General features: G+C 42.9%; 2 protein-coding genes across 2 annotated transcripts; both read left to right on the top strand.

Annotated features, from left to right (window-relative positions):
• Nucleotides 1–237: 237 nt before the first annotated feature.
• On the top strand, nt 238–6,213 carry LOC27206266. The gene is given in 4 exon segments (XM_039293935.2): nt 238–4,968; nt 4,970–5,146; nt 5,148–5,557; nt 5,620–6,213. Coding segments are annotated over 3 exon segments (504 nt in total). The 5' UTR covers nt 238–4,930; the 3' UTR covers nt 5,437–5,557; nt 5,620–6,213.
• A 14,217-nt stretch (nt 6,214–20,430) lies between these two features.
• LOC6736224 (rhythmically expressed gene 2 protein) lies at nt 20,431–21,876 on the top strand. Its single transcript, XM_016170529.2, has 3 exons — nt 20,431–20,697; nt 20,756–20,844; nt 21,304–21,876. Exons 1-3 carry the CDS (start codon nt 20,540–20,542, stop codon nt 21,837–21,839), a joined length of 783 nt encoding a protein of 260 aa, XP_016029734.1. The 5' UTR covers nt 20,431–20,539; the 3' UTR covers nt 21,840–21,876.
• The last annotated feature ends 965 nt before the right edge of the window (nt 21,877–22,841 follow it).

Genomic DNA, 22,841 nt, shown 5'->3' with positions numbered 1-22,841 from the left:
GACGTGTGATTGTGGGTGTGCGAGAGGGCTCTCAGCTGTGTGTGTGCGTGTGTGAGCCATGGGGGCAATATTTTCTTCTAGAAAATGAATTTCAGATCAAATCATATGGCAACCACCCTTCACGGCCATTTGATGAAAATAATGATGAGCTAAAAACCCTAAGTAGACCCTTTTATTTACGTATTAAACTCTGATATCCGCCACTCCGACCGATATCACTCCACCCCCTGTCCCCCCAATTACGAATTTGATCCTAAATATTTCGAGTTAATTAAACGCCTTAATAACAGTCCACGTGCTACTGCTGACGTAAGGGTCGTCAGCAGTAATACGACAACTCATAGGGGCGTGGACAACATCCAATACCAGTCCAAATGAAATAAAAAGCACCACACAACGATACTTTGTTGTGCCTTGGTATTTTACTTATTTTTTCGGAGCATTTCTCACGCACACATCGAAGGCCCAAGACTCTCGCAAGGGGAATAATATTTGCGAATTTCTACGCCCTAAATGTGCCAATTAATAACGGACCCTACACGTAATCCCCTAATTGGAACCCACGAACTATCCCCAGTCAGCAGCTGAGCCAATTTAAGGAGCAGATGAACCTCCAGGACGTTCCCCAGCACTCCCCCACCCAGAATTCTTAGCCGAGAGCGCATCACGTGGTCACCCACCCCAAACCCCCACACCCTCCCCCCTCAAAAAAAAAAAAATAAAAGAAAGAGCAATCCTCTCACGCAAACAAACGCAAATATCACACAAGAGAGGCACCCGAAATTAGCAATAATCTCGTCGAGAGCGAAATTCAAGCAACAAAAATTTATATAAAAGTATTAACAACAAAAAAAGTACAACAATGAAAGAGACCGAAAACAAAATGGCCGTCAGGTGTAGAAATTTGTGTGGACGTGTTGAGTTTAATTCCCAAAACTTTCTGCCATTTTATACCCCATTGCATTTGCATTATAGACTGCTCGAATTTCCCACACATCGGATGTGTAAATATGCGTCTGCATTGTATATGTATATACACCAAATATATACATACATGGTGATATGATAGACGCCAACAAAATGGCGCCAGTCCAGAATGGCGACGATTTTATTTGTAACTCTGCCCTGTAACAATACTTTCCCGACTTCGTTCGATACTCGATCGGCATTGAACTTGGGACCCTCGAAGCCCCAAGCGATATTATCAACAGCAAGGAGACATCCATACGGTCAGTGTTGAAAAACAAGTGTTCCAAGAAGTTGGGAAAAGTGGGTAGTGTTTATTTGAACGCAACGTAAAACCAAATGCTTTCAAAGATGTATTGGATCTTATTTACCTTATAGCAACTAGAATCACTTTATTAGTATTGTTTGGTTTAGTTAATTGAGGGCCAGATAATCCATTTAAAAAGAAATAAAAACCCTTTTTATATTACACCAACTATGTTGACTAACACTCCTCTGAACGCAACTATCTGAGTTGTCAATTTACAAATCTTATAAGTCACATACATTAATGTTTATCATAAAGATCAATTGAGGGTTAGAGCCCTCATAAATATTAATCGAGCCCCAGTTTCAATTAAAACTCCCCACGGCTGTCAATTCGAGCTGCTCAATGTAACATAATTTCTATAGTTATAGGGCTATTATTCTTATCATAGTTTTTAGGCAACCAAAAAGTAATACAAGTGCCTCCCAGAAGCATTCCAAGTGGCTTAATTAGTCGAAAAGCGGTCTGCTCGAGTTGCATGTGTCGCAAGTTAACCGCATAGTTACACCGATTAGACATTTAATCAAATTTGACCCCAATAATTGGCATTCTGCATTCAGCTTTTGGCCGCACCACTTCTCGTACACCTCGTTTGCATCCGAATCCGAGAGATTGGACGGGCGACAGCCTCCATTAAAATGCCCCACTAACTGCATTCCAAGAATTTACAAGTCAAAGATCGAATGTGCGCCGCTCAAACGATAGTGTCCCGCCCCCTTGTCCGCCCGGCCGCCTTAACCCCCTCGAGCCCCCTGGTGTCCATCATCATCATCAATAGCCAGATGCATTGTGTTTTCGAGCGGAGACTGTGGGTCCAGGGCCACCGCCAGCGATCAGCAGACAACAAAGACTCAAATTGAATAAATAAAGCGCAAGATTTATGCATACGAAATTAATAAATTGAAATATATGTACAATAAGTATTAGGCGCCAACAATGAGCTGAACTGCATCGGGCATTTAATTTTTAATGCCCACCCATTTCCCGACTGCGTTTATCAGTGGGCCACGGCCCGAAAAGCGGAAAACCCGAAACCGAAACCGAAAAACAACAGGGGAGATTAACATTAACACACGCACAGCTACAGTGCGAGAAACCAGATATGAATTATGTGCGATAAGAGCGAAGTGCATTGGTGTCAAAAAACAAGAATGGAACGGTTAGGGCTCGCAGCTCGCCGCTGCACCGCACACTGGAATACCCTGGGTGATCTATGTGTGTTGCAGGTGCTGATGGATTTATGATCAGGGATGGCTGAGCTCACTAGTTTCCGCATGAGCACGAGCTGATGCAGTGCTAAAAACCAGGATAATGGCGGTTCAGGGACGTATCATATCATTTCTAATAACAAAGATTACCTTAAGGCTCATCCCCAATATTGATCCATCGATCTTACGAACCAATAAATTATTTATATATTCATTTATTAGAGATGATGGTAAAGTTTGCTAACATAAATGTAAGTACGAGCTACGAATTATATCAAATTGTCCAGATTAGTGTTTTAAGGACTTTTATTACGGTTGCAATGATTATGATGAACGATTATTTAACAATTGTTCCTTGCTTACGATTGTTACAGATTGGTATAGGGGTCAGATACGCATGATGTTGGGGTCAAGAAGAAGGTCACGTCTGAGTGGTGAGGTGAGTGAGTGAGGTCACCTAGTCGGAGTCCTGTGTAATTGATTTGGTCGATTCTACTGAGTTCTTCTTGTATTCTTTTAGTAAGGTTTGCTGTGTGGGTGTTGTTTGTGTTGATGTTTTCGTACCATGCGTTGTTGCATTTGTTTATTAAGGTTCTGTTTTCTTTTTGTAATTGTTGCTTTAGGAGCTTCAATCGCTGCCAAGGAGACATAGCCAATTGCAAATTTTCCTCTTCTATTAGTTACTATTTTTATTGCGGCGAGGACTGCGATTGATTCTGCTGTCAGGATATATGAGTAGCATGGTTTCAGTTTTGGTGGTTTAGTATTGTGTAGTTTCATTGGGTTACAGGGTAGTCGATTTTGGATATCAGTATGGATTTTGTTATGTTCAGTAGGCTGATTGTGTTACAGTTAATTTAAGGGCTGACGTGCCATTTTATAATATTAAGTTGAGGGAGTTCATGTGTGTGTTCCAGGTTAAAGAAAACTCCGATCTGAAGTATGTGAAGGATTTAAATCTTAGAATTACTCAATTCAGTTTAAGGGTTATGCCCCGTTTTATATAGAGTATTCCAAATAAAAGCACAGATCGGGGTGATGAAATGCACGGCGGAGTGTCGGTGGTGCATCGTGCAGCGCCAAAGTGGTCGGGTGCATATAATATGAGTACTATGCTATATAAGCCAGACCAGGTCTGATCAGCCGGCGTCTGCGTCGGCTGAGGCAGCAGCAGCGGCAGCGGCGGCGGCGGCGACTGCGACAAGTTTTATGAATGAACGAGTGCAACTGCAACTTCAACGAAAGGAGACGGGTGGAAACGGCTTGTGAATGGCAAGCGCAAGATCGAACTATTGTAATTACTACGAGATTATGCAAAATGCATATGCAATTAGTGGCAACTTCCCCTCCTCTCCCTCATCTTTCGACTTGTGAGTCATGGGGCAACTGGTTTGACTTGACTGGCGGCCTGAGAACCTAAAAAGTGAGCACTGAATGCTGAACACCGAACATGCCGAGAACAAGTACAACTGTGAGTTCTCGTACTGGCAGTCAGTACTCCAATATGAACTCATATGATTGGAATTTCTGTGCCGTTGCCGATGATGATGACGAACCACCAACCAGTCGCACAGAAGCTCTAGAAGATTGTGCAATTGTGCCCCAACCTGTTTGCCACTTTGTAGCACCGAGTATTCTTCAATCTCGAGATGCAGATGCAGATGCACATGCACTTGCTTCGAATCGAGTCGAATCGAATCGAGTTGAATCGAATCGAATGGAATCCACAGCCATTGTCCCTCGTTTGTCCAACATGCACATTCCATTCTTTGAAAAGCGATCAATGCCAAGTCAATAATGAAACGATGCCGATCCGTTTGCTGGCGGAGAAGAATATAAATTTCTGGCCTATCAGTTGGCTTCGTAAAAGAGGGTACCGAAGCACTGATAATAATGTCGCCTGCGAGAATTCCTTTAGCGGCATTTAGGGCCACTTAATTATGACCCCCCCGCGTGCCCTTCCCATCCCCTTCCCCTTCCCCTTCCATCTCTCGCTTGAAAAGCAAAGAAGAGCCCAATCCTAAATTCCTGGAATTTTGACTTGGTCTCTTGTTAAATAACCAACTGCTGTATTTGTTCATGTCGCTGGCCCTTCACTCGGAGAAAATGTGGCATGCTTTTTGGGAAATGCACTGTGAAATGCATTTTTCAAATGGTTATCGATTAAGGTTGAAAAGGACGTTCAATTCCAAGGCGATGGATTATTATTTCATAAGTTTTCCCTACATAAATAATTATTCGAAAATTCTTCATACAAGTTCTTCCCATTTATTAAAGTGTTCACCCACTCCAACTCTGCTTGGTTGTGGGGTTACTCTGCGTTTCTTATAGCCTGGCCTATGATGATTGTCCACGAAATTGGCAAGGCGAAGAGGTGCTTCAACATCATAATCCACGATCCGGAGATGGCTGATGAGAACGAGGCTCAGGGAGACTTGGACTTGGTTCGATGAACCAATTAGATCAAACAACTTACACCACTCCGCACACACACACCTCTCCTGGGTGCAACAATACAACAACTGAGGAGAAGACTGCGAGAACAACAAAAAAGAATTCTTTACGAGCCTCGCTCCGGTGCACGGTCATCAAGTCAGCTCGTTCAACATTCAAGAGGCATCGATGATAATATTCATTCATTTGATCAAACCGCCGACGATGTCGACGGACGGTGATGCAGACGACGATGGAGACGACTTTCATTATGGGCCTGGGTCTCCAGACCCCGTCCCAGTAGTCCCCCCATCGCCGCGCCCATCCGAGCTCCATCACCATCCACCTCCGTCTACTGGGAGGCCGCCCAAACGCAGTCCAAAACCAAGTCAGGAACGGTGGGGAAGTACAAAAACATATTGCCAAAGTAGCAGCAACAGGCAAAGCAACTACGGCAACATCATCGACCAACAACAGCAACACGAGAAATCTCAACAGCAGCATTATGCATCATTACACTGAGAGAAACAAAAGGCAAGCTGTAAGTGTAAGACCAAACAGCCCTATATTTGAGATCCGGAATTATTTAAAGCGTATAAAAATAAATAATGAGCTCTACTACTCTACTGATAACACTCAAAATGTGAGTATTATTAATATAATTTTAGCATTTACATTTAAGTCACACTTCTTTCTTTCTAGCAGTGCACTCAATCGACACATTCACTTATAGGTCTCAAAATCGATGGGAAAAAGGAATATGTTGAACGGGTGGTGGCGGTGGCGGCGTTCGCTTGTAGCACGGCTCAAAACTGCTGTCCGTTGTCCGCTTGTCCGTTTGTCCGCCGTCCGTCGATCGTCCGCTCACACATACAGCACACCAGGGCACGGACACACCTCCACACACACAGCACACGCACCCAGAATGCATGTGTATGCAGACGAAGCCGATACCTCTTTTTAATGTATTGCAATTCCAAGAATTTAGGAAGAGGAACGTGAGAAACTTTGTTTTTTGTTATTTTCTTTTCTTTGCATTTCATTTCAAGATACGATGCCGATCTCTGACTCCCTGCCCCGCCCCCGCCCCCTACTCCCTCGCCCACTGACGGTGTTTACGTCTCGAGCGTCCAGGCTTCGTGGCTTTGTCCGGCGGTGCTGATAGCCTGGCTATCAAATCTAGCTGGTGTCCTTTAAAGCTTCTTCCAAGGATTAAGGATTTTAGAATACCCAGTTAGAAACTGAGAAATCCTGCCCTTGCAATCTTGCTAAGCACACTTTCCGGTTTTTTGAGAAAATCTATTAAAAATAGATTCACCTAAACCAAAAATGCATTTTTCACACATTGCAATCGGAATTACGTACACAAACGGACTTATATGTATCTTCAAACAAATGTTTACCAATAAAATACATTTTTCAACTGCTAAAAATGGAGATGATCTTGCTAGTATGTTTCTTTAAATAGATCGAACACTTTTGTTTGAATATTGTATTTGGTGAATACATATAGTTTGGCATTATCATATCATATCATGTATCATGTCAAGGTAACTTTTCTATTGGCCTGACATGAGTATTTCAATTTTAGGTCGCCATCTTTTTTTTTTAAGTTTCTGAAGAAGGCTCTCGGTCTTAATCTTAATTATGGTTGTGTCCTTATAAGTCCAATACTCAACTTTTAGGAATCCTCATATCTAATAGGCCTTTGATGAATCCTCAGAACTAGCTTTTTTTCGGTACTCCGATGTGGGCACCTCTGGAAGCGCAGGCTCTCGTATCCATAAGTCACTGAGGCGTCTTCGTCTTGGCCTCCGCTTCTTTTTCTTTTTGGTCTTCGGTGGACGTCGCTGCCTCTGTTGGCGTTGCAGTTTGTAGAATGCCCAGATCCAGACATTCATATTGTATACACTTAAGATTCTTGTGGAATTTCGGTGCGCCGGGGGAGGTGGGTGGTGTTTGGTAAGTGCTGAGTAGTGAGTGGGCCGGGCGCGTCGTGGTGTGAGTGCTCGAGTGCTCCATGTCTCTGTGCGAGTGCAGACTTGGCTAATAAAGCCGGCGACAGGAGAAAGCCGAATTCCAAGAGCACAACATTGTAGCACTTGGGTGGTGCCGAGGTAAACAACAGTTCCATGGCAGACAAGGGGCAGGGATCTGCATCTCCATCTCCATCTCCAGCTCCATATCCCGCGAACTGCATTTAGTTATTCTGTTTGCTCGCCAATCGTTTCCTTTCTGCATTCGCTGCAGATTTCGCAGAGTGTATGCGTGTGTTTGCTGGTGCGTGTGCTGAGCGCATTTCTTTTTGGGATGCCGCTGATCGGAACATGGATGTGGTTGCGGATGAGGTTGTGGTGGTGGTGGTGGTGATAGTGGCTGTGCGCCTGCCTCCGGAATGTGCAAACTCTTCATCTTCCTCCATACCCATTCTATTTTGGTGAGAGGCACAGAATCAGTTGCAAGTTAAACTTTTTCAAAATAAAGGATCACTTAGATTAGTCCATCAAAGGTTGATAAACCCAGATTTGTAAGGATATCTTTCCTAAAGTCACCGGAAGAAGAGATTTACTCTCTATTTCCTTTTTTTTTATTTCAACACAAGAAGTTGTCCTAAGAACCTAAAGATCGGAGATTTAAGAACAAATTATATGATTGAATGGTTATCGCACGGTATTCCCTATTCGATCCTTCGACGATCAGCATTTTTTTTCGTTTAGGTTTTTTGCTTTTCTTGGCCTTTTGGTTCTTTTTTTCCTTTTTACCATTTACTGTGTGGCGCAGGGCAGCAGCGACAAAATAGCAGAATCCTGTTGCCATGATCGTTAACAAGATGCCAAGACAACGAGGGAGGGGGGAGCGGAGTGGACTTCCAGGGGCGGTTGTTCGAGGGGCAGATTGGTGGAGGAATCTGGAATCTGTGGGAGCTTCGAAAATGTTGGCGGCAGCCAAATTAAATAGGCGCAAGCGCTTTGAGTTAGCCACGAGTTGTCCCGAATCCAGAATGGGATTTTCAACTTAAGTTTGCTTGTGTGGTTGTTGGATTCTTGTTGCATTGTGTGTTGCTGGTGTGTGGTTCTTGTTGTTGCTTAGTTGTTGTTGGGACGCTCTCGTTGTGTTTTGCTGTGTTTTATGGTGTTGTTGTTATTACTGTTGTTTTTGTTTCTGAACCCTTTTCGTTGCTTTTTTTTGCGCGTTGCTTGCGAGTTGATTGTCCTGTCCCCTCGAGTTTTTGGCCTGGCCAGGCAGGAATGCTGCCTTACGGGTAGAAAGAGAGAAAATCTTCCCACCTGAGAAAGGTGATGTGGCGAGGGGGGTTTCCACAGGGGGAGTGGCGGAATATGCTGCAAGCCAAGGATCGAGATGCGGTTCGTTCTTGTTTTTCTTTTGAATTTCAGCTTTGTGTGCTGATTTCGTTTTTTTTTTTGTTTGCCGGTGTCTGCGGCCAACTACTTGGAGTTCTCACATGTATCTGTGAGTACATCCCCATGACTGCGTACACTGAGCGAAGTCGGGGCTCCTAGACAAAATTTAGCTAACGGCGATTGCAGTTCCATGCAAAACCAAGGAAGATATGGATTGGCCTTGTAATGCCAGGGTTCGTTGTGTTTTATACCTATGGGTTCGAAGTAAACCATGTTTTTTACGGCAAGTACTAAATCATAGTTCCACATCTAAAGTTGTTTAAAAACAAAATAATAATTCTTAGCTTAATACTTATGGTTGCATTCACTCACGATTCCAGCAGGATATTTTTCCGCAGTGGATCTACGTCGTTTATTATGATTATTTTGTTTGGCTGCCTTTGGCCTGTGCAAAAATCCGCACATAATCTGGCAAAACCAGTAGAACAACAACACCAAAGGATGCGAACAGATCGCCTGGCTGGTTATGCGTGTGTGAGCCAAGGCGCAAAATCCCTATCCTCACTTACATACCTCTCGGTTCAGTCTGTCCATGGGGTCCAGGAGGTCTGTCTGTCCGTTCGATTGTCTGGCTTTTTATCTTTTTGGGATTTCGCCTTTTGTCCTGCTCAACGCATTCGAGTTTTCCCAGAAATGTTAATTATAATACTCACAAACATACATAATTACTCGCATTTCGCATTTCGATGCCCGTAGTTCCCATATCTCCCATATCCTGTTTACGTGGCTCCGGATTTCGACGCCGATTGTCCGTTCTCGTTTTTCGCGTTGCGTTTATTAATGCGGCAAATAAATTTGCATGCCATGCACATTTTTCGGCGTTCATTAATGCTTCTTGTTTATTTATTTGAATATTTTTCTGCACATTTTCTGGCCTTGCGTTGGGATTTGGTCAATGAAAAGGGTTCGGTGCGTGTGAATTGTGCACATGAATAGGGAAAGCATCAACGGTGCATTGTCATAACGGAGTGACATGTCAAGGATACCAGTGCTGTTCCCAAAAATTAATGGTGATCAAATTTTTGGCACTATACTACCATATTTTATAATAAATATTATTAAAAATTAATATTATTATATATATGAGAACTTTGTAAATAAAATAAATTGCACTTCGAAAGAGTTAAGAACAAATTTGTATTTCCAAATTTGAAAATCTTAAGCCGTCATATATAAATAGTATAATAAGTGGATTAGACCAACTAATCAACGGAAATGGAATTTGTCAACTGATACTTAATATTTAATTGCTTAATTGACACAGAATTGAAAATTGAAAAACAAAAGCAAGGCAAAAGCAATAAAACTTAAACAATTTGTTACAACGCAGTTTTTAAAAGTTTATAATAAAATCGCCGCCATTATGTTTTTGCTGTCCCACCGCTCCACCACCCCATTTTGCTATTCGCCCGCTCTCTCCCGAAAACTGAAGAGAGCAAAAACGAACACTAAAAACAACAACAATAGCAAGAATGTCAAAAACTAACAAAAACCTTAACGACGTCGCTCTCACAAGCGCACATACCAATACCAGTAAATAATGCCAATTGATCGCTAACTCTCTCGCACTTACACACATGCGCGGGCTCCAATTTATCACCTACTCACTCTCACACACACTGCCCCCACACACCCCAGTGCGCATGTGTAGGTGCTCTCTTTCGGGCACACACCAATACCAGTGCACATACTAATCGCCGCAGAGCAAAAACCAACAGCAGCAACAATTTGGTATAGAGAGGAGCGGGGCGGGTCGGATGGGGGGCCAACTAACGCCACCCTTCCAGCCAAAGCGATAATGGACAAGCAAAGCGACAAAGAGCGAGAGAGAAACCAGTTGTCGTGGCACGTCGACCACATTCCAGGCGAAAGAGGTTAGACCTCTCATTTCATTCACAATTTTCAACGTTCGTTGTTGTTTTTGTTGTTATTTTTGCTGTTGTTGTTGTTGTTCTCCCTGCAGTGACGCCCGTGCAGACGTCGACTGCCGCAGAGGCGGTGGCAGCGACTGCATGTGGGGGCCGAGTTTTGGAGTTCCACTGTGCCTTTTTTCGTTTTCTCCACGGGATGCTTGGCGCTTGGCATGCGACACCCCAAAAGAAAGAAGGCGAAATGGGAAAAAGGAAGGGAAAAAACCCTGTGCCAATGAATAAGGGCACAAAAACTTACAATACGGTCAAATACCCACATACATATGTATGTTTTTATATAGATATGGTCTCCTAAGCATGTCATTATATAACAAATCATGGATCCATTTTCATGAATTGCATAACCAATCTTCCACATACAAATAAATACCTTTCAGTAACCTTAAACTGTCATAGTTTTAAGAAACCCGGAGGGTCTTATGAAAAGCAGCTACATAACTTGATATGTACATAAAACAAACTTAGCATGGAAACCAGAGAAGAGCAGAGGTGGCGCCCAATGCAGGGTTCCAAGAAGAAGAAGAAGCAGAGGCAGAAGCAGCAGCTTAAGGCCGATCAATCGCCATCGATATCGAGGGTGCCTTGTATTTGTTTATCTTTCGTCAGCGCCTTTCAATTCATTCCATTTCCATGTTGCCTTGCAGATAAGAAAACTGTGATAACGCAACGCCCAAGAAAAGAAGAGCAGAGTGATAAAGAGACGGCGAGCGGCATTTCAAATGCCCACGATTTATAATCTGTTTGCCTTAATTTCTTACTCAAATGGCTGGCGAATTACAATAAATTCCTTAACCAGGCATGTAATCGCGTTATCATCATTATTTACAATTACAACAGCAGCACGCACACATATGCACTCCACTCAGTCGCACACCTTCGTATCTTGGAAATGGATGTGGACGAAGAACCAGCAGAAGACTTGGAATGCACCAAGAGAAATAAATGGTTGAAACTGTATTTACTTGTATGGCAATACATTTCTGCGATCAAAAACACAAATTATTTCACTGATCAAGCTGAACAAATTTAAGAATTAGCTGTAATCTACAAATTTTGGATCATTTTGCCTTTTTCAAACTTCGCGATCTTAGACTGGTTTCTTTTAATTTCCCCAAAACTTCCCCAAGTGGTGAGCATAATTTATAGATATGCACGGGTATCTCTAAGATAGTTTCGCTTGTCGCCGTGCCGCCCGTGGCATACAGCGTACATTTATAATAGCAGCAGCAACAAGTTGCCCACGAAGCGGACTCGAAGACTCGAAGACTGGAAAGCGTGTGCATACCTACACATACTTCAATGTTACCTAATTAAAGTTTACATCCAGCCATCCAAGTACGGGGCTTTTCTGTCGCTAGTTATAAAGCGGCAACATCAGCGGCATGATTCATTGGAATGCAAAGAATTTTTATATGTTTCTATCTACATACGTTGATGGCTGTTGGCTTTTACAATTTCAATATGTGTGTGCGATGAATGATTTTGTAACATCTGAAGCAGCAGCAGCAGCAGCAGCACCAGCAGCGGCAGCAATAATAACAACGGCAACACCAACAGAAACACCCTAAAAACATCAAGGCAAACACTGTGCATGTGCAGTAATGGGCCAACCATAACAAAACAACCCAAAAATCGGGGGATGGGGCAGCCAGGGGGTCCCAAAGGGGCGACGGGGAGGGCCGCCGGACACAAAGTCCGACGGACTGCTAGTCAAATAGACAAGCAGGCAGACAGACAAACAATCCAATAGATAGACAAATAAGCTTGGCACTATTCGTATCCGAGAGATACGAAGGCGACTACGAGCACCGCACCATGCCACACATCGAGCGAATTACAAACGAATACAAATGGAAACGGGGAATATCTTCCGATCGAACGGCACTCGCTAAGCAGATCAGATTAGAGATCCATCAATGGACCAAAAACCATTACGCGGATAAGATCCGTGGAGTAGAAGCGAGTGGAGCGAGCGCAAATGGAGCCCTCACACTTCAGATTGCCAGCGACCCAATTAAATGTGGGTTCATCCGATTAAGTAGGGAGCAAAAGGATAATCAAATGCGCCATATCATTGAGTATTCATAATTCCAAAAGATTCGATTAATTCGTTTGTTAAACAAAATTATGGACTATATTTACAATAGTTCATTATTACATCAAATTAGCACCCATTCTTGACTTCAGCAGAGAATTTCCCAGAGTCCTTTTTCCCGGAAAAGTCAACGCCATTAACGTAAACCAAATTTATCAGACCTCGATGACCTAAGTATACTCTTTGATTGAAAACCACTTTCCCTCGATATTTTTTCTCATTTCCCAGTCTGTGTTTCCCAGGCTCTCCAGCTCGAGGTTGGCGAGAAAATTAGTTCCAAAGGATAAGGAAATATTATGACGATCATGAATGGCATTTACAGCCGTCGACACTGCAACTGACCCGAATTCCTAGCCTCTTGTGAGAAACAGGAAAATATCTCACGCTGCTTCTCCCTCGCACACACAAGAAAACAGTATCGATAAAAATTGATTGCATATATACAGTAATCCCGAAAAGGTCTCCTCAGGGCGATTCCAGGAAGCATCTTTGAGATGCCGCAGCCGAAAAACCCAGAAGATCGCCTGGGATGGGGGATGGGTTTGGCTTTGGTCGGGGCTGAAATGTGTCGTCGGGTATCCGCACTTGTTTGTAATCAACACATCACTTCCCACACTTGACGACGCGGCAATCGATCCTTTGATATTGGCACACCCACACACCACACACATGGAATGTCCCATTCGTGCACTGAAAAAAACAGGGCACTTTGCGACATTCATTGAGGTTTTTGCTTGTAAACTTCTTATGAGTAAAATTTATTAAGTTAAAAAGCGAAGTAAGATGAAACCAGACTGATTAAGTTTTTTAACTCTTCTCTATAATGGAATATAAGCATTTCCAGAGCACCTTTATCGCTTTTAAATTGAAATCTCTATTCCCCTCTTATGAATGCGCTGCAATTTTTCCAAGTGCACTCGTAACTCGGCCTAATCACTTCACATTTGTATTCATTCTGAAATCTGTGGCACAGGAAGTGATTGTCAGCGAAAATGATTACACGCTGGCCAAATCACAAGTGTCCACGGTGGTCTGCTGCCCCTCAGCCGCTCCTCCGTTCTCGGAAAATCGATTCGAGCAGAAGTGAAACATTGAATGCTGGTGACCAATCTCTGCATGAGGAGGTGCCCATTGCCGTTCAGTGGAACGTCCGAGCCCGAGCCCATCCGATCCTATTTCAAATGGCTCGACTCAATGACTTCTACGAATTTCGCAAGGCGGGCGAGCAACTTGCACCACCAAACCGAAGAACCTCCACTGGGATGTCGCACGCAGAGCTCTGCCCAGCGGGTTGGCCAGAGTCCGCCGACTCGGGTCCAGATCGGACGGCATTATGTGCCCAATTTGTTTGTTGTCGATTCACTTTTTGAAATCGCCGCCTACAATGCAGTTGCCTTATTAATCCGAATTCCTCCCTACACTCGAGTATTTCGATCTGGACTTGTTTTCTCTGCGTCTGGCCAATGTCTGTCTTTATCTTGGTGGGAATTCGATTGCGGGGAGTTCCCACTACTCGAAATGCATCGAAAGAAAGTTCGATTTATAATTGAAAAGTCACACAAAACATGCAATGCGATATGAAGCGGGAAAGTTGGGGTTTTCTCTGCTTTGGGCATGGATAATCCAGCGATCATGTAATACAATTCTAAATATCTATCTGTTCAGACCAGTTAAACCTCTGCACTATAGGCTAAATGATACCTATTTGTGACCAAAATATAAACTGCAAATTTTATTGTGTGTGTTTTGTATTGGGTTACACTAGCCGATATTGCGGACTTTGGAAAAATGTGATTTTGGAAACAAAAAGGTATCATTTAGCCTGTTAAACTGGAAGGCTGCTTGCCTTTTGCTAGCTGCCACTGTTGCCAGGAGCGGATCGAAGACACCTTGGATGGAAAGAGGTGGAAATGGACTTGGAGGACTATCAATCAAAACATCAACAGCACTGGTCAACTAGAGGGGTGGAGCTGGGGAAAATTCAGAGGGGGCCGCGATGGGGACGGTCTAAGTTTAGACCGCCTTTTGGCGGTATTCGGATTCAGATGCTCAGATGCTGATGTATCCATAGGAATAGACGAGCGACGCACACACATCGGTGCCGCTGCTGATCTAACTGTCTGTGACAAATTTTATTTCTGTAGCGGATCTGTCTGAGTCCCCCTTCTGGCCAATCCCCTCAGCTCCCGCCCGCAGCCTCGGCCACGGGAAAATCTAATGTCACTTCGCAGCATATTTAAAAGCACATAAAGATGTTTTAGACAAAAATAAAAATCGAAACTTCTTAGCGTCTGCGTTTGTCTCCACCGCCAGTTGAACTGACCGACGAATCCGCAACGATTACACTGAGGGAAAAACTGGCTCAGTGGCGGATTCAAGGAGAAAATATTAAATATTAACGACACATCATTGAACCAACATGATTCATTTTTTTGTGGAAATAACGTTAAAAACCAAACTTAAGCGTATCGGTGTAATTTATATTTGTTATTAACAAAGTATTATTAACACTTTTACTATATATTTTTTTCGCTCTGTACTGAGCTTCCTGCAGATGAAAACATGGCCGAAAATAGATCGCAGACTGGCCAGACGACAACGCACCGCGGATAATGTCGCAATGGTAATGGTGGCGCTACGCCAGCCAGGGCTGCCATTTCCTCTTCTTGCCAGGGCTGCACTACTTCCGGCGGATATCCTAGGGCTTTATGGGTTGGCCAAGCATTGCCTACCTACAGGCGCCTCCGGAAGGGAAAGTAGTTGGAGCATTCCTCCCATTACATGACTCACATCTTGAGGCTGCAGCCCTGGTGCGCAGAAATTCGCACACAAATTAAACATTGTCTGGCCGTCTCTGACCGACATCAACATCAACGTCTCGCTGGCAATTCTTTCGCGACGCTTTCTTTGAGTAATGGACGAAGCAGAGTGCGCATACGCACGTAGACAGCCGAGGTCAAGGAAATAGGATCGATGTCTGGCGTATTAAACTCAATTTGAAGGAAACCTAACAACTGATTTTTGTTTGCCTATGGAAAATATATACTTTATTCTAACTACATTGTGGACTAAGGTGCTAATATTGAACCACACCACACAGCGAAGGAATATATACATTCATACCACATCACTCCTAAATTTAAATTCAGACTCACTTGCCCACCAAATTAGAAACTTAGCAACAACACAAAAAACACTCTTCGTCGGCTAAAAGTAGTGAAAATCTCTTTCTTAATGGGTTTGGAAATAAAATTGTAGCCAAGTTACGAATTAAGTCGTTTAAACTTAAACCAAACGATCCTCAAAATCAGAAAAATAAACGTTTTAAATGCAGTCTGAGGTGTTGGTTCCTTTTAGACAAGTTTATCTGTATATGGAATAACAAAGGAGAATCCTACAGGGGGCAAACAAATGTCCGCGCAATATGTACACCTCGCGCTCCCCCTCCCTCAAATTTTATTTAAAGTTCTTTGGGGGCGCTTGGCCATCACTCCGAAAGCCTTTGTATCTCTTCGCTTTCGGGGAGCATTGTCTGGGAATGCCCAGCGCCGTCTGTTTGCCGAGTGCCCCTCAGTCGGCGAAGGAATGCGACGTAGGCGTCCCCCATTTCGGACGATAGGTTGATGCTTGTGCAGATGGGAAAACTTGAATAGAACACTCTAACGAACTTACAGAAATGTTGTTAGGGAGCAACACAATAATATAACGATAGGTTATACATTTAAGAACACAACTGTATCTAAAAGTGTGAGCTATGTGGTGAGACAACTTGACAAGAAAAATTTTAATCTAAGCACCTACAACCACAATTGAACATTTAGCATTTAAACATTTTATATTTACTTGGGTATCGTCCTACAACTTTTTCCCAAGTGCAGGGCGGCTGACTGACACGCAAAGATGCTGTTGTGGCACATATGCATTCCATTCATCCATGTGGGGGATGGGATGCTGCAGAACAAAAACTATAACTATGGCCCAATCATTACAACTCAATCATCGGTCGAAAATAGCAAATTTCTCCCAAGATTCCATCCATTTCCCGTATTTTTGGAAGCCATTGAGGGGTCCAACTGCCGGAAGAGCACCCCAGTCACGCGGATCCAACCACCTCATCCCACCATTTGCCCAGATCCCCAACAGAAACGCTAAAGAGATCTCCCTGTGATTTAGGAACACTAAATCCGAACCGACATGGGGGAAAGAAAATACGCGCAAAGGTGAAACTCCAGCGGGAATGTTCTATTTCGGGCATACCGGAACTGAAAAACTTTCTATCTTTATTTACAGGGGAGTATTCCAATGGATCTTCTGCGTGCTGTTCCGCATGCATTTTCTAAAAGAATTTCTCTCTTTGAGAGCGCTGAAGCCCCCGTTTCGGTGTAATAAAATCCAACCAAATGGTGATAAATCCGTGTGTTTACAACATTTTATTAAAATCAACACAGATTTGTCACTTCTGAAATAGGTCAATCAGACAATTCAGACAAATTAATAATTTCATAACTAACGAATCATACGATCATTGCGCTTTTAAAATAAATGAATGTGAATAAATTGAGAAACTATTCAAACTCGATGTTCTAAGAAATTGTGAAAAACAGAAGCACCTTTGTCACACAAATAATATGTTCGATAGGACACGGTTATAATCCCAAAACCCATGGCAGCACCACCCCGAAGTATCGTATTTCACTCCCGACTTCGGTTCCCATCAGAATCAGAATCAGAATAAGAATCACAATCAGGGGCATTTTGGCGAACAGGGCAAAGGGGCTAGGCTCGTTGATCTTCACCGATTTCCTGCCGATCGCACGTAATTGGGTGTCCCGCTAAAAAAGTCATAATCACCTGTCCATCCTTTATCACGGCAAACCCGTACAGACAACTTTGGGAAACCGATGCCGAGGCCCGAAAGTTTAAAACTCCGTAAGCGATTTTTATGCACCAAGTGCATTCGGAGCTGGGAGCAACGAAAAGCAGAATCAGGAGGAACAGAAAGCAAAGAGCAGAGCCGAACACAACAGAAAGACCAAAGACAAATTCCTGCGTTTTTCCAGGAATTCACTCAATAAACTCAAACAAAACCCAAACATTAAACAAACGAGCCCCAGCCACATCCACAGCCACAGCCACAACCATATCCACATCCACATCCCAGCCAGACGACGGCGAAGATGCTGACCAAGACGGAAGGCGAAGATGAGGATGAGATGGGGGCTCCGAGCGGGGAATTCTGGACGGGGCTGGGGGACGACTACGATGCGAAGCGCTGAGCAAAACACAAAATAAACCAAAAAGCAGCTAAGGAATTTAAAACAAGAACACCATGGTGTTGTCACACTCCACGAGCTTGGAGCTGTGAATGTGAAACGGACGGTCATAGACCGAGTGGATATTGCAAAGTAGGGTATAAGGCACAAGAGCGTCCTCCATCGAAATAAATACCCTTTAGGGTATTAATATTCAGTAATGATTAAATACTTGACTGGTTACCTTTACTCGTTTAAGTAACACATCAAGTCAATCCTTCAGTTTACATTCCATTGACCCAAATTATCCCGAAAATTTGGTTTCATTGGGTTCTCGGGTGCCTAATGAACTCGGCTTCTCCTAGAGCCGTGGTGTCCGTTTGTGGCGCGATGCCGAAAAGGAGAGCTGGCCAGTTGGGAAGGTGGCTCGGGCCAATCTAGTGGGCGAGAAGACGCAGGATGGCGGATCCCATGGCGGTTTGGCTGCATTCCAAGTCACACAGAACCAAACAGAATCGAATCCGAAGAGCAGAAAGAAGTGGCTGCAGTGGAAGCAGCCAAACCTAATCCGACGACGACGACCCAACTCCGATGAGATGAGGAGTTGTCGTGCCAGGAGAAACAGGAGAAGCTGCCAGCAGCACAGGGTTTAGCTTTTATGCACGGCTAGAAAATTTTCGCACCTGTGTTCGTTTCATGGTAAATGTTTTAAAATTTTAAATGTTCATAATTGTATTACAATTGAACATCATAAAAATAGTTGATGATACGTGCAAAACAAAAGATGCTGGCGATAGCAGAATAATTATCTTGATTAATAAGGCACTGTCAAAAATCTTAGAGATTAATTTGCAATATATTAAAAAAAAAATTATATTTTAATTTATTATATTTATATTAAAAAAAAAATAGATTGGTTGCGCCTATAGTTTTCTCAACTTTGGTACCTTCATTTGAATTATGCATATTCACATGAATTAAGAAATAATTGTTAATCAACCAATCAAACTCGTACAAACTTATTATATATATATATATTGTTAACTTTGAACTTTTTTTAATTGGTTTCTAATATTTTATATCAGTGTAATGAAGCTGGCACTGCTGGTGCGGTACTTTTGCTGCTGCAGCTTCTAAAAACTCCACTAAAAATTATTTATTATCATGGTAGAAATTCGCAAACAGGTTAAAACGACCAATCAAAGCGGCAAGAACAGCAACAGCAGCAACAACAACAAAAGCGGCGGCAGCCAATGACCCAAAGTGCAGATAATATTAAAAGGCAGTCAGGCAGCCAGCCGGAGCTGCACGAGGATCGAGGGACCGGGGATCGGAGTATCCAAAGGGGGTTTCGGGGTATCTGGGGGCGGAGGAGGCGGAGGAGCTTTGGCCCCGACTTCCAAGCCAGACACATTTCGAAAAGGGCCAACACGAAATTCCAGGGGAGTCGTTGACTCGCCTTCGGTTAGTTACTTTTCTTGGGAAAGTTTTTGTTGAAAGTTGGACAGTAACTGAATTTTGCCGTTTTTGTTATTTTTTAGTTCGCTTTCTGCAACCGCCGGAGTGCCAAGTTGGGTTGCGGCGATAAGGTGGCGTAGAGCAGAGCAAATAAGCTTTGTAGGTGGTAATCAGCGGAGTTGCACCTCCAAAAGGTCTGCACGAGGGGACTTCGGAAAATCCCAAATACATTGGGTAATTTACATTCGATCTATGGATTTCGTATCATATTTTTAAAGTATTTGTGCAATCAGTGTAGAATTATTTGTAAATTGAATTTAATAGCATTGTCAAAGTTTCGCACAATATTTTTTTTGGGGAAATTCCCTTTCCCGACAGTTCCAGTTATGGCATTTCGTACAAAGTCCACCATTCCTAAATACCGATCAAAAAAGGAAAGACAAAAACAAACCGACAATTTGACAAGCGGAATGCACGGAATTTCAGGATCCCTTTCCAAAGAAATCCGACCTCAGGTCGTTAAATTCGTGTATTATTTATAGCCAAATCGAATGGAATTGGCCAATGACAACGCAGACAGGGTGCTCCCAAAATAATTTGTGGAATGCTGATACTTCTTTATAATTAAGTTACTTTTATCAGCGATTGAATCACTTGAGGAAAGCCAATTCATTATTCAACGATAACCGTTGTGGTTATTAATTAAGGAGATTAAAATTAAAGATAGATTTAGTTGGACCTGCTGCCACTGAATTTTAAAAATATTTTGAGTTTGTAGAAATCGTATTTGAATATACCGCCAACTTTTTGTGCCGTGGCGCCATCTGCTTGGAAATAATATAACTATAGCTTTAACAGAGCTCTGTACTTAGCAGGAAACGTAAGCCGAGACTCCCACCTACTGGACCGCCAGGTGGCGCATTCATTTGAACGAAATTTTGTTATTTGTTTATTTGAAATTTTAAGCTGAAATGCCATATAATTAAACGTTTTTTAGGTTTTTCAGTTGCATTAAGAAGAAAGTGCGCTGTTTACAGAGAGAACAAATGAAAAGGCAAGGAAAGTGATAAGAAAAATGTTCTTATCTCGCTTAACAGTATTTGCTTTGGCGGGTAATCAGTGCAGATTGCAGATCGATACTAATTTGACAACACGAAACCAGAGATAACCGCAGCACTCGCTAAAGATAAAGTGCCATTTTAATCCGGCTCGGCACACACAAACATATGTATGGATGTTTCGATGCTCCGAGGTCCGATTCAATTCGATTCGATTCCATACGAAGCCCTCGGAATCGGAATCTGGGGGCAGCAGCTGCTGGTGATAACGAGGCGGATCGGCTTTCGTACAAAACAATAACAGAATGCCCCCAGCTCACGTAGTACGCCGGCTGATTTCAGTCGCCAACGTTCGACGAGAGTCGAAAGTCAAGAGTTCTCGAGCGGCATTTCAGAGATTCCAGGCAAGATGCGCAGCCTCAGCCGCTTTCGCCTCATAACCTTCGATGTGACCAACACTCTGCTCCAATTCCGAACCACTCCCGGCAAGCAGTACGGCGAGATTGGAGCCCTGTTCGGAGCGCGATGCGACAACAACGAGCTGGCCAAGAACTTCAAGGCCAACTGGTAGGAGACAACAGACATTATGTTGTGTTTTTTCCAACTCAACTGTCCGTCCTTTTAGGTACAAGATGAACCGCGATTATCCCAACTTTGGGCGCGACACGAATCCCCAGATGGAGTGGCAGCAATGGTGGCGTAAGCTGATAGCAGGTGAGTGCCCGCAAAGTGTTTGTCTGCTCGGTGATAAACATTCCGGCTTGTTCCAAAGTGCATTTGGCGCAACGGCTACTAAAAGTGCTTAGTATCCGCAACTACCCTCGAGAAAAATTGCTAGGAATACCACTTAGTAGGTAGCAAAAGCAAATCTGATCATGACACAACTATTTTTATGATTAAATATAGAGAACAAATCTTCCTTACAAAGCGACATATCTATTTGAAAACATTATATTAGGCACATTAGCTAAAAGTTGAAGACGTCAACAACGATTGCGCTCGAAAGATTAGAGATTAATGAAGACTTCTCTTCTAATGCTTAGATCACACAAGCGTACCTGCTAATTTCTTGTTAATTAAAAAAGTTATAAACTCTATTTCACAACACCCAAGTTGATCATTGAGTTGATCATTCATAGATACATAAACACTAACTAAAATCTCGTCCCGCAGGAACTTTTTCGGAGAGTGGAGCGGCCATTCCCGACGAGAAGCTGCACAACTTCTCCAACCACCTAATTGAGCTCTACAAAACCTCCATTTGCTGGCAGCCATGCAACGGCAGCGTGGAACTCCTTCAGCAGCTCCGCAAGGACTTGAAGCCGGAGAAGTGCAAGCTGGGTGTGATAGCCAATTTCGATCCTCGGCTGCAGACTCTGCTGCAGAACACGAAGCTGGATCAGTACCTGGACTTCGCAATTAACTCGTACGAGGTGAAGGCCGAGAAGCCCGACCCGCAAATCTTTCAAAAGGCAATGGAGAAGTCGGGTCTGGAGAACCTCAAGCCTGAGGAGTGCCTTCACATTGGTGATGGTCCCACCACTGACTACCTGGCCGCCAAGGAACTGGGCTGGCACTCGGCGCTGGTGCACGAGAAGAGCTACGCATATCTGGTCAAGAAATACGGCGAGGACATCGATCGAGATCATGTATTTCCCAGTCTGTACGACTTCCACAAAAAGATCTCCGACGGCGCAGTTGTCTGGTGATTGATTGTGCACACATTAAATTAGTAACTCCAATCCAGTACGCGTCTTTTGCTTGGAATGGGTTCAGGGTGAAGGAATTTAAAATGGACTATGTATAGTATAGTGTAAAAATACCGTATACTAATACCACTAATACATGAATACCACAAACTATTATTGCCGTTAATAGTATACACCTTTTAGAAAGTATATTTTAGGATTTTAAACCAGCCTTTTTCACCTATCGAGCGCCAGACCAATGAAATTCACCACGCACAAATTTATCTCAGACAACAACCAGAAATCTATCGACCGACAAAATACGGAACGAACAAAGTAAGACAGCAAAGACTTGCACCAGTTCTGTAAACCTAATATTGTTTATCAAAAAATACTAATATTGAAAAAACAATTGAACCATGAACATGTTTTAAAAATATATTTTTGTTGGCTCTCTTTGTCCTAAGTGTCACAAACACCTAAGAATGACTGTTTTTGGCAGCTGATTGACTCTACTAACTTTCTGTGTCAGTTTCCAGCTTATTTGCGAAAATAAATTTTTTGTCAATTTTTGCATTTTTAATAAGGGGTAACATCATGATTTTTTTAAAAAAAATCGAAAAAAATGAAAAGTTCCGGATTCAAACGCCAATATAATGAGCAAAGGGCAATTTAAATAAGAGTCGAAAAGCGCAATACATTCCGGATTTGGGCCAATATTTTCAATGCTGGAAACAAATTACTGTTATTTTTAGATGGAAATTAGTTAAAAGTGGTAAACAAACTCGTAAATTAATAAAAAAAATAAATAACAAAATGCGTTCCATGGGGGCCAAGGCACTTGGCTTTCCTATCTTATCCTGCCAAACATATGTTTATATTTGGCGTGCAAAAAATATCGTTATCAGTTGAAAAGTGCTTCAGTTGATTGGTAAGTGCCACAATTGGATCAGGTGAATTCACAATTCTAGTTTAGGCAAAGCTGAAGCCATAGGTAATATTCCAGAGAAGACAAAGAATAAC

This window comes from Drosophila simulans, chromosome 3L (genome assembly GCF_016746395.2).
Source record: "Drosophila simulans strain w501 chromosome 3L, Prin_Dsim_3.1, whole genome shotgun sequence".
In the NCBI taxonomy this organism is placed as follows: domain Eukaryota; kingdom Metazoa; phylum Arthropoda; class Insecta; order Diptera; family Drosophilidae; genus Drosophila; species Drosophila simulans.
The sequence above is the reverse complement of the archived record's forward strand: the minus strand, read 5'-3'. Positions and strand labels throughout refer to the sequence as shown.